The 12,387-nt window shown below is 28.1% G+C and overlaps 1 protein-coding gene across 1 annotated transcript; it reads left to right on the forward strand.

Moving 5' to 3' along the window:
* Positions 1-3,270: 3,270 nt before the first annotated feature.
* LOC102668262 (uncharacterized) lies at positions 3,271-4,921 on the forward strand. Its single transcript, XM_006594343.4, has 3 exons — positions 3,271-3,418; positions 3,555-3,622; positions 4,330-4,921. Exons 2-3 carry the CDS (start codon positions 3,571-3,573, stop codon positions 4,602-4,604), a joined length of 327 nt encoding a protein of 108 aa, XP_006594406.1. The 5' UTR covers positions 3,271-3,418; positions 3,555-3,570; the 3' UTR covers positions 4,605-4,921.
* The last annotated feature ends 7,466 nt before the right edge of the window (positions 4,922-12,387 follow it).

Below are 12,387 nucleotides of genomic sequence, written 5' to 3' on the forward strand. Positions count from 1 at the left end.
TATTAGCAACATTTTTAGAATGTTGCTTTTGTAACTAAGAAATATTGTTAATAACATTTTTATAAATCTTATTGTTAGTATGGAAAAATGTTGTTAAAAGTTTTTAGCCATATTTTTCATAAATGTTGTAATTAGTATGAAAAAATGTTACTAAAAACTTTTAACAACGTGAGATATATACCATACTTTATAAAATATCAAAAAAAATATTAATAACATTTATTTATGTTTTAACTATGTTTTTCAAATATTACAAAATCCATACTTTATTGTAGTGATGGATGAAATTCTTTGGACATTGATGATTAGAAAAGACTTAACACAATTTATATCAACATTTTATCTACAACCTTCTTTAAAAAAATACACGGGATAATTTATTGTAATATTCAACAAATGCTACTATTTTAAAAGAAACAAATTAGTAGCATTACTGTTTAAAAATAATATTCAATAAATAAAAGTTACCTATTATCTAAATTTAATGGATAATTTATAATGTCAATATTTTTCATATACACACTAAAATAGTTTTTTCCTCATTGAAATACTTATTAACCCTTCTAAATTTCATGTACTCTTATTAATGTCATTATGCTTTATAATTACTATATTTTGTTTTTGTTTCCTTTTTTTAGTCAAATGAAGTAAATTATCAAATCCAAATGAGAGAAATAATATTTGAATGTAGTATCTTCGTAAATTAAATTCAATACTAATTGGTGGTCAATAATTTATTTAGTTACTATTTCTAATATGCTAACTAAATTGGCATTGTTTAAGTAATTGGAAAAATGTTGTAGGTTTTATTTTTTATATTTTATTTTATTATTATATAAAAGGAAAAATTAAATATTTTAATAAAAAAAATGTTTTAAACAATGTAAATATATATCATGCAGGTTTTGATGAGCGAGCACATATTGAATCAAGTCAAAGAATAAAATCAAGAAAATTTAAGATAAGAACTTAGTAATCTCAATTTGATTATTATAGTTTGGCCTCAAAATCTTTACTATCAAAATTCTTTTATTAAAGTTAAAATTAATTCAGAAATATTTTTTAATATTTTTTGAACCAGTAATCGATTACCATGTTCATATAATCAATTACTAACAAAGAGATTTCAGAAAAAATTATTAAAAAGTAACAACTATTCAAAGATATAATCGTGTAATCGATTACCAGAGTCATGTAATCAATTACTAATGAAATAGTTTTAGAATATTTTTTAAAAAAGATACATCTCTTCTAACTGTTTTGAACAAACACAATTGGCCTATGTGTGCGCGTGTGTGTGGGTGTGTGGGTGGGTGGGTGGGTGACCAGGTGCATTTATGTGTGTCAAAATCTCTCTAAACAATTTTGGTCAAATTCTTATAAATTATTGAGAATTCTTTAAGTTGAATCATCTGTTTTAAAAGAAAGAAATCATTTTATTCATATTATAAAATTCAGAATTGTAATCAAGAGATTGTTTATTTTTTAGCACGTGAAAAACTTGAACACAAGGGAGAAAGATTCTGAGGTGTGTTCAAAGATTCTAAAAGATTCACAAGAATAGTGAAAAAATGGCAAGTGGATTACTTAGAACTAGACGTAGGCACGGGAAGTAACCGAACGATATGAATCGAGCTTTCAGTTCTATCTTCTTTTATCTCGTTTATTTTATTACAATTTAATTTGTCTTACACGTTTAAAGAATATTGTTAAATTAATTGTTGTGTGTTCTTCTGCATTCTAAATATATGGGAGATTAAAACTTGTCACTAAAAAAAAATTAATACTTAATTCATCCCCTCTTAACTTATTTAGACTATTTGTTCAACAAACAAAAAAAAAACTGAATCATTTATTGTAGTTTAAGATAATTTTAATCATATTAAATTGTTATATTTAAATTGATTCAATACAAATCACAGTACATTAATTTTTATAACCAGAATTAATGATTTCATAAAAATAGATATAAATACTTAATAACTTTATTTAATTTAAAATATTTTTAATCATATAAGGTTACATTAAGTATTATACTTAAATTGATTAAAAAATCATATTGTATTTCTAAAATCAGAATAAATTATTACGCATGTTTTTTTACTGCAATAAATTATTATATATCTAAAAAATGATTTTCCTAGTTAAACATCAGGAAAAGAGACTAATTACATTTTTTTATAAATCTTCTAACTATCTTATAAAGAAAATATTCAATAAAAATTAATAATTTAGTAATTTAAAAACATGATATACATTTAATATTTACTATATATAAAAGCATATAATATTCAATAAAAATTAATAATTTAGTAATTTAAAAACATGATATAGATTTAATATTTACTATATATAAAAGCATAAATAATATCGTGGAAGAATTTAAAGTTATTCATTTTCTTAACTTGTGTCGTCTCGATTCGGTCAACATCATTTAAGTGGTGTATATATTTAAATGAAATATAACTAAATTGGCATTTTTTTGCATGATTGGAAAAATGTTATAGGTTTTATTTTTATATTTTCTTTTATTATCTAAATTTTATATTTCATATAAAAAGATAAGTTTCAATGATAAAGTATAAAGAAAAAAATTAATGTTTTAATAAAAATAAATTTAACACCAATGATAAAAAAATCATCTAATGTTATTTAAGATATTTTTAATCAAATTAAATTTTTATATTCAAAATGATTCAGAAAAAATCGCAGTAAATTTTTTATAATCAGAATAAATGATTTTAAAAATAGATATAAAAGTTGAAAATTTTAATTTAATTTAAAATATTTTTAATCATGTTAGCTTACATTAAGCATTATGCTTAAGTTGATTCAAACAAAAATCATAATTCATTTTTATAATCAGGATATATGATTATATATCTAAAGTTGATTTTCCTTGTTAAACATCACCAAAAGACAATAATTATATTTTTCTATAAATCCTCTTACTATCTTATAAAAAATATTAATTGATAAAAAATTAATACCTTTAGTATTTAAAAACCATGAAATACATTCAATATTTACTATATAAAAGAACAAATTTCTAGAAGCATTTAAAACTATTAATTTTCCTAAATTGTTTATTGGGGGGAACAAACATATCATAAGTTTCAGAGAGAATTGATGAACTTGGACCTCACGTATATCTAATTGTTAAAATGTGTAAAATATAAGTCTAACGGCTAAAATTTATCACGGCAAAGTCTTCCACCATAAGCACTACAATTTGCCACACTGAATCAAAACTCATGACCTCACCATGCAATAATAAATGTACATAAACGTTACATATAGAGAACAGGCAAGACTCATTGAACTTACTCTCTCTCTCTCTCTTACATGCAGAGTCATCAAATTAATTCTGCAACACTCTCACTCTGAAATCTCGATCCCATTTCCTCTCTTGACCTAGGTAACTAACCCTCATTCTCTTCTTTTCTAAAATTTCTATTCAAAAAATAAACAAAGCACTTGTGTTTTTTTTTTTTTTATCATTTTCTTCAATACCTATATTTTTATTTTTATTTTAATTTCACTTCAATTTTCAGTGTCGTCAATTCGTCGATGGAGTCTTCTGATAAAGTATCAACTGCTAAACGCCGCCAACCATCACCTGGTATACTCTTCATGATTTCTGTCTCAATATTTTCTTCTGTTTATTTTAAATTTGACATAAACAGTTGATCACCAGGTACACTATTTGCATTTCCAGTAAATTTTCCTTTTTATGTTTTCCCCATTTTTGTGGATTATTTGCATGTTGTACGTGAAAATTGTGGCCATTTGACTCGTTTAATAAGCAATAATCCATCTGTTTTCTTTAATTTTAGGATTTAACGTGAATAGCCAGTGTTTGATCTTGTGTATGTGTGTTGCTTGGTTTGTATAGTTTATAAGGTTCTCTGAGACCATTTGTGATTTTTAATTTTTTTTATTAACAAACATTAATAATTAATTGTTAGTTTTTTTTTTAATGGGAAAATTGAACTTACTGATTTTTTTCTCTCTTCTTTCTCCTCTTATCACCAAATAAATCTTATAAGTTTTTATTTGTGGTCTGCAAGTGTTTGCAAAATACCTTGTAATCCACATATTCTTACTGCTAAAATACATATAAAATGATGACTCCAAACATTTTATTTCATTTTTTGAATTAGTTGCTGTCTAGAGTTGAATATATATATATATATAACAAATGTACTTTTATTATGCCATGTACCTTAGTGGATCGTGTGGTTTTGTACAATATTTATATATAGCATTTGAATTGAAGGAGTATCTGTACGTAGTTTCACTGAGTATAGTTTCATTTTCTGAATCCAGGATTTTCCCCAGAAAAGACAGAAAACAAAAGAATGAAGAATAGCCTCCCATACCCACCTGAGAAACATTTTCCATCTGAAGTTCATGATGATTCAGCAACAAAGACTGGCCAAATCATTCCGTTCACTGGTTCTGGAAGACGTTTATTTGATGGCAAACTTTGTACTCGATCAGTTGAAGAAACCTCCTCTTCAATGCTAAATCAGACAACTAAGAAGGAGGAAGAACCAAAATTTCAAGCTTTCACCGGAAAGAAGTATTCCTTAATTAATTGATCTTTCTTAGGCTACTTACATGTTAATGGCCTTTACTTTTAAGTACAATCCTCAAACTGAGTTCAAGTTACATCCTAGGAATACATAAACACAGGAGCAATTCTTACATAAGTACAGTACCTCTATGCACCACCACTCAAAAAGCTAAAGATGTATTAAAATCATAATATAGATATAGTTATCTCTAACTTTCGATTAGTAGTACCGGTGGCTTTAGGTACTGTACTTAAACAAAATTCAAGAATTTCTCTAAACAATAAACATAGAATGTGATGCAATTTATGGTGCTTTAAACCAATGCTTTTTTTTGTTTTCTTTTCTTCACAGATAAGTAACTATGCCATGCCAGTATCATTTTCATGGCCCTCTTCATCTCTATAACGTATTCACTAGCTAGTAAATTTCTCTACTCAAGTTTTTTTTAATATCTTATATAATTTTATTTATAGATAATTTTATCATATTATAAATTATTTATTTTAAATAACCTCAAATTATTCTACAGGTTAAACATGATTTTACATCGGTGCTGACGTCACCACCAATGTAGAAATATCATATTTCAACGTCGTTTCTTTCTTCAAAACGATGTAGAAAATAGGAGATCCACATCGTTGCTTTATTAAAAAATGACTTAGAAAACGCAGCTTACTACATCGGTGCATACGTCAGCATCGATGTAGACAATAAGGGATCAACAACATTTCTTAATTAAAAAATGATGTAGAAACTAGTCTTACTACATCGGTGCCTACGTCAGCACCGATGTAGAAAATAGGGGATCAACAACGTTTCTTATTTAAAAAATGATGTAGAAACTACTCTTACTACAACATTTCTTAATTAAAAAAGGATGTAGAAACTAGTCTTACTACAACGTTTCTTAACTAAAAAACGATGTAGAAACTAGTCTTACTACAACGTTTCTTAATTAAAAAATGATGTAGAAACTAAGCTTGTTGACTTCGGCGGCTAAGGTTTCTACATCGGTCAATAATATAGCACCGATTTAAAAAAAAAAACAGCTTACTACAACGTTTGTTTATGGACCGTTGTTGAAATTTTTAAGTTTCAACATCATTATAATAAAAAACGGTCAAGCACCGTTGTTGAATCGTGATTCTGACCGATGTAGAATACGAGTTTTCTAGTAGTGAGTCAATCTTTTAAGTGCACTAATGTTTAACACTCTATTCCGTCCTATATATTAGTCACATTCTAGAATGAATATTTTGTTTTATTTATAAGTCATCAACTAACTTATTAATAATATTTTTTAATTCTGTCATTTATATTATTCTCAACACTTATTAGGGAAACTTATTTTTCATGCACCATCCACTCATTCTTCTCACTCTAACGAAAATATGAGTATCTCTTCAAATACTTCATTCTCTTTCTGTCTCTCTTATTACATTCTCTCTCATATTACCTATGTCTTTTGTTTTCTGTATCAATTAAAACTAAAACATTTTTCTCTCCATGGAGAAAGACAAGGAACCCATTCTAAACCATGAGGATTTGTTGGCATTGGTTGTTGAGGACTCAGACACCCAAGAAAAGTCCCATTGTAACCCATTATAAGCCATATACATTGAATGACCCTTCTTGAAACACAATACGATGTGACAATGTTCTTTGTTGTACCTTCCTTTAGTTTTCCATTATAAACTGAATTTAACAAGAGACGACAAATGAACCTATGCTCTTCAGTTGATAAGAATCTTCGTTGCTTGTTTAATGTAGCATCTGCATTTATAGGAAATTTTGTTTTTGCATTTGCTTCCTCCTATTGGCCATCACTCATTACCCGTGTAAGCTTGCATCTTCAGTGTCGTCAGGCATACCATCTTCTTCCTTGTCAACACTCATATCAAAGTCCATTTCAACGCTTGGGAGATCATTCAAGTTCGACAACTGAGATTGATTTCCCTCACCATTGATGGGTTGTTGAGAATTTGCTCCATCACCACTCATGGGTACAATATTCAAATCAATAGAATTTGAGGATTTTGATTGCACGTTATTGGCATCACTATTCAATAATGGACCTTCATTTTTGTTCTCTGTTTCTCGGACTACATTCAAGTTGAAATCCAAGTTCACACTCTCATTGTTCATGGTGTTTATGAAGCATAGGATACCTCTTTGATGGCGTGAGCTTAAAATCAATTTCAAACTTCACCTTTGGTATTTAAAGATACAAAACCCACACCAAAAAATGAAACAAATTTTTTAAATAATTAATTTAATTACCATAATCAATTTCAAACTTCACCTTTGGTATTTAATTAGTTATTAGTGGAATTAGTTGGATATGTAATTATATTAGGATATAATTAGAAACTTATTTTATTTTCAGACATATTTAATGACTTAACTTTCCTTTCATCTTGATGATTCAGTTGAAAGTAATCAATATATAGGATCAGAGAAAGTATATTTTGTCATTTATTATATTTGGGTTATATTGGATAAAATTAATTGAAAAGGCAGTTAAAAACTGATAGTTAAAAGTTAAAAAATTAATTTATTAAATTAAAAGTGTTCAGTAAAACTAGATATTTAAGTAGTTGAAAAATATAAAATGATAAAAAAAAAATCATAATTTATTTAAAAAATAACAAGAAAAATGAATAAATATATTGAAGATAAAAGTGAAAAAATATTAAAAAAACTAAAAATTAAAGTTTAAAAAAATATTATTTCAAATAACACTAAAAATTACTAAGAAATTATTAAAAAAAATTACTGAAGAATCAAATGAGCTTAAAACTTGTTTTATTTTGTTTATTTTGAATTAGACAGCTCAAAACCAAAAAAAGCGTATTGAATATAATTTTCTGTGTTGAAACCTTGTGGTTATGGCATAAAATTATCCTTGTTGATGGCCTCCATTATTTTTCTCTCCCTCTTAATCTTTCTATGTTATACCTGTTGCATGCATTAATGTTCCCATCACATGTAAATTTCACATATGCTTTTCTTTTTTGCTCAAGAAAATTTACTTGCACACATGTCATAGTAATTTAGCTTTTTATGTACATTATTTCTTCCTTTGGATTATACCTGGGTATAGCTTAATTTTCTTTAGCATCGATATAATTTAATTGTACCTATTCTATGAGGTGTCGGACTTCATTGGCACCAAGTTTTGAATGGAATACGTTCCGGATTCTGTATTTTTTTCCTAATACTTAAAAAGGTTCTTGTTTGATTTACTTTTTTTTTTTTTTTTTTATGGTAACCTAATATTTTTTTCCTCAACAATTAAAATGTGAAGTGGCTAAACGCATCTTTTTCAAAGACATTCTGGATGGAATCAGTTGTACGACAATTATAGTTTACAGCATGTAGAGTGGATATTTTTACTGTGAAAATCAAAAATGAGTTTTATGTGCGTGTTTTTGATAGGGAATTCCACGATTTGATGTACCAGCATGTCCAATACACGTTATTCTTACCCTATGATCGATAATTTTCCTGAAAGATTAAACCTTGGTGACTTCCATCCTGACACTAACCTATTCAAAATGATAAATAAAAAGACACCCCTTCTTGTTTACCGCAAATTTATACTAAGTATCACATTTAAATTGATTTAAACCATATCAGAATACATTTATTAATCAGAATAAATAGTTATACATAAAAAAAAAATTGACTCTCCAAATTAAACATCAAACGACGGACCTTTTAAAAATATTACATTCACATCATACTTTAATTTTTTTTTAAAATATGTTAGCAATCGAAAACTAATAATTAAAAGACTAACAATCAACAATAACCAATAAAATTTACTTGTGTATGGTATATAATTTCTTAATAATTTTAAATATTTTTCTTGGTAATTCTTCTCCATTTTATATAATAAGAATTAATTTGAAAGTATTAAATATACTTACCTTTTTTATTAAATATTTTCCTCATAAAAAAGTATGACAATTTGAAACGAGATACACTCGGTCAACATTATTTAAGTGTGTCTTTTTAAAGAAACATTTTGATCATCAATGCTCCATTTATGTGAGTTGATGTATTTGACCAGCATAAATCTAATAACTAAAATTTGTGAAACTAAATCTAACAATTAAAATTTGTTGTTACACATGCAATACACAGAACCAGAATCATTACAAATAAACAACCCAAGAGTCACTCTCACTCACAAAACCAGAATCATCAAATTTTGCAATGCTTTCACTCTTATCCCTTTAAATTTTCAAAGACATTTCCTGTCTTTACCTCTTCCTCACTCACACATGTAACCCTTTTTTTTATTATTATTTTCTTCAATTCCAATAACTTTATTTACTTTTAGGTATAAATGTACTTTTAGTTTTCAAAGTGTCACAGTTGAGCAATTTTGGTCCCTCGATTATCATTGTCCGGTTTTGATGTCTGCATTCGCGTTGATGTTGCAAATGACTGAGGCTTATGTTTTAGTAATATAATGTGATGATGTGACATGTGAAAAATGAGACTGTATCATCGCAAGGCGCGTGAGTCCGGATGCAAGGACTCATCACACGATTCAGAGGCATCATTGACACGTTGTATATTATCATTCAACCCTTGAGCAATTTAAGAATTTTCGAGTTTTCAGGATTTAACGTGAATTTGTGTGAGAGTTACATTTTGTGGTACTTTGATATTGTTCTTGTATTTTGTTTGCTGGTGAGTATGATGCATGCACTTAGTGGATCAAGTGGCTATTAAATATTCAATATATAAACATTTAAAGGAATATTTGTGGTTTCCTAACAACATCCATTCTCCATTTTGATGTCCACAGAATCGGAGGTATGCATATTTATCTAATTCGGATATTTCGATTGTGCATTATTCATTTGATTCATCTGCTTTATATTTATATGCATGTGTATCAGAGTTTATTCGTCTGATGTTACAAAGTGTGTCCCTAAAAAAGAATTACAAAAGACTAGCAAATTTCCCTGAAAAATTCTAAATGATCACCAGCATGAAAATGACATAGTACTAGACTTGATAGCCACAAATTACTTTTATAAAATCAGATTTAGTTTTTTCCAAAAAAATCAAGAGAAATTCTCACAAAAAGAAAAAAAAAACTCAAATTTTTATTCAGATTCTTTCCTGCCTCAAGCTTTGCAATCTAATGTAAAGTTCATGTTTGTAATATTCAGGAACAAACCACCGCCACATCAATATTTTCATTAATCACCAACTTCTGATTTCTTCTTCTCCCTCTCTTCTATGTTGTGCTTTCAAATTCTCCCACCATAAGTTTCCATAATCAGTGAATTCAAGGGCAACAAGTTGACATTTTTTTGCTTAAGAATACTCATTATTACATTCAAATTAATACTTTCTCGACTCGTCTTACCCACTCCAAATACTCCTCCAGTGAACTTGTATCTCGTCCATTACTACCATTTTAGTTTTGAACAGTCTAGCCTTTCAATTGTTGCAGTCAAACGATCAAGGCGTTCTGTCATCTCCTCATGGCTACGTTGAAGCCCCAAGATTTGAGCTTGCTCCAAAGTAAGGCCTTTGGGGATTTCTTTAGTCATAGTGTTTGAAAAATGAGATTTCAAACTTTCACAAGGTAGGTCTCTCTTTAAGTGTTTACACTCAAGCTACGAACATGGCTCTCATACCAAAACTATGATGTGCCCCGAAAATAGAAATAAAGAAAGAGTAGAATTTGGCCACCCCTAGTTTGATAAGTAAAAATGCCACAATCTAAAGTAACCCAATTGAATTTGTCACACTCTTGAAAAGAAGAAATTGAGAGCGATAAGAATTCATATAATTTGTCGCTACATAATTTTTTTTTTACTTAGATAAGAATTGGAAATAATTACAATAAGCAATATAAATAAACTTCATTCAATTGATTTGAAATATTTGTAAATGGTGGTGTCTTTTCTAGAAAAGATCCAGTAAGTAGTTATTAATATCCACTAAAGTAGAGGACAAATTTAGTGGGATAGTAAATAACAAAATACACTAAATGACAATAAAAACAAAGTACTCCACTAAAAGTTATTAAAGCTTCTTGTTTATTAATGATAAAAAAATGTGTTTCATGCACCCTTTCAAATTTGTCCTTTGCTCTTTTTCTAAAATGTTTCAATTCGGGCCCAAAATAATTTGACCCATGGACACTTCAACACCTTTTTCTTTATGTTTCTTCGTATTTTAACAATGTAACCCAACCTATTATTATTTTCTACTTCAAAGAAGCTAAAGACTCCATCCGTACGTTTTGCTTTTGCGCGTGTTATTGGACTAATTGGAGAATTGGACTTCTCTAGCACTTCTTGGTTAGAATCCATGACCTTATCACTACCCTTCCAAATAGATAATTTCTTCCAAAATAAGTTTATAACCGGTTCCCATGAAGTATGATGCCTATGGTTAATTCCAATTGGAATCCCCAAGAATTTAAAAGGTAAGGACACCATAGTGCAGTGGAGAAAAGTTGTTGCTCCCTCCATGAAATTCTACGGAGCATTGATGCCATATATCTTACTTTTGGAGAAATTAATCCTCAAAGCTACGGAGTATTGCCTTGACTGCCAACAAATATTGCCAAATAACAGCGAATATCTACCAACAAGGAATGACGGTACACGTCACATTCCGGGAATAGGATAAGGGATATCACCATTCGGGATGTGTTATCTATTTATTGAAAATATCCACGATTATCTACTTATTTGAAAATATTGACATTTGAGATCGGATATTAGATATTTCCATTCAGGATGAAAGAGACATTAAAAAATTATTACATGAATGAATTTGAGATTCAAAGTGGATATGGGATCTACATTGTTTCTAGGAAACACAAAGTAAGTTTAGTGATTCTGAGAATTATCGAGTTGTGTATGTAATATCGATTTGAATGCTTGAAGTGTTAATGACACTTATTGAAATGTTTTTTTTATATTGAGAATGTTATGTGAATAAATTGTGGTTGAATTAATTGGTGTATATATTTATGATATTTTATTTTAAATGTGCTACAAGTATCATGATTGAGTTTTTTTGGTTATCTTGTCGGTTGAGAATATAATATTGTTTGTAAATTTCTTTTAGAACTTGTTTTACTCAATAAAATTATATCTCATTATAAGTAATGTTTTTAGAGCAAGGAAGAAACTATAGAAACAAATGAGAGTTGAAGACTTAGTTTTCTTTTAATTAATTTCGTTATATTTCTAGTGTTCGTTGTATGCTTATATTTGAGAATATTGTACCTTATAAGGATTCAATCTTATTTATAATATATGAGATATTTCAAACCATTGAAGTTTCTCAAGAAAATTCATGTTGATATTTTAATTAATGTTTTATTATGGATTGTTATTGTAACAAATAACGTTACATGGAGATGTTTAAAGAGACCTTTGCATGGAGGAGTAGTGAAAATTTTCAAACCCTCTCCCACTGTCTCTCTTAGTCATGTCATATCTCTATCTCATTCTCTCTTTTTCTTGCTTTTGTTATATATGTTAGGGAGGGTTTGTGGTAGCTTTAGTTGGAGACGGATCCTCTCCATTTCTTTTTTTCTGCATTTTATCCATTTCATAAGCTTTTAAAAAAGTAAATAAAATGAAGATGATATACATTTTATGGAGAGTAACATTCATTTTCTCAAAATCTTAATAATGAAAAAAATTGAGAGAAAAGGAAATGGACAGAATTCAATTAACCCGTTCTTGTTAGGCAATTTTTTTTAAAACAAGTCTAAATGGGTCCGGATATGATTCAACAACAAATCTCTAATGTC

Source organism: Glycine max, chromosome 13 (assembly GCF_000004515.6).
Source record: "Glycine max cultivar Williams 82 chromosome 13, Glycine_max_v4.0, whole genome shotgun sequence".
NCBI lineage: Eukaryota > Viridiplantae > Streptophyta > Magnoliopsida > Fabales > Fabaceae > Glycine > Glycine max.

What these genes read in the sequence shown, in the direction of transcription:
- LOC102668262 (XM_006594343.4), top strand. Translation starts at nt 3,571, where the DNA reads ATGGAGTCTTCTGATAAAGTATCAACTGCTAAACGCCGCCAACCATCA. An exon ending in ACGCCGCCAACCATCACCTG is followed by an intron (nt 3,623 to 4,329) that starts GTATACTCTTCA and finishes TTCTGAATCCAG; the next exon opens with GATTTTCCCCAGAAAAGACA.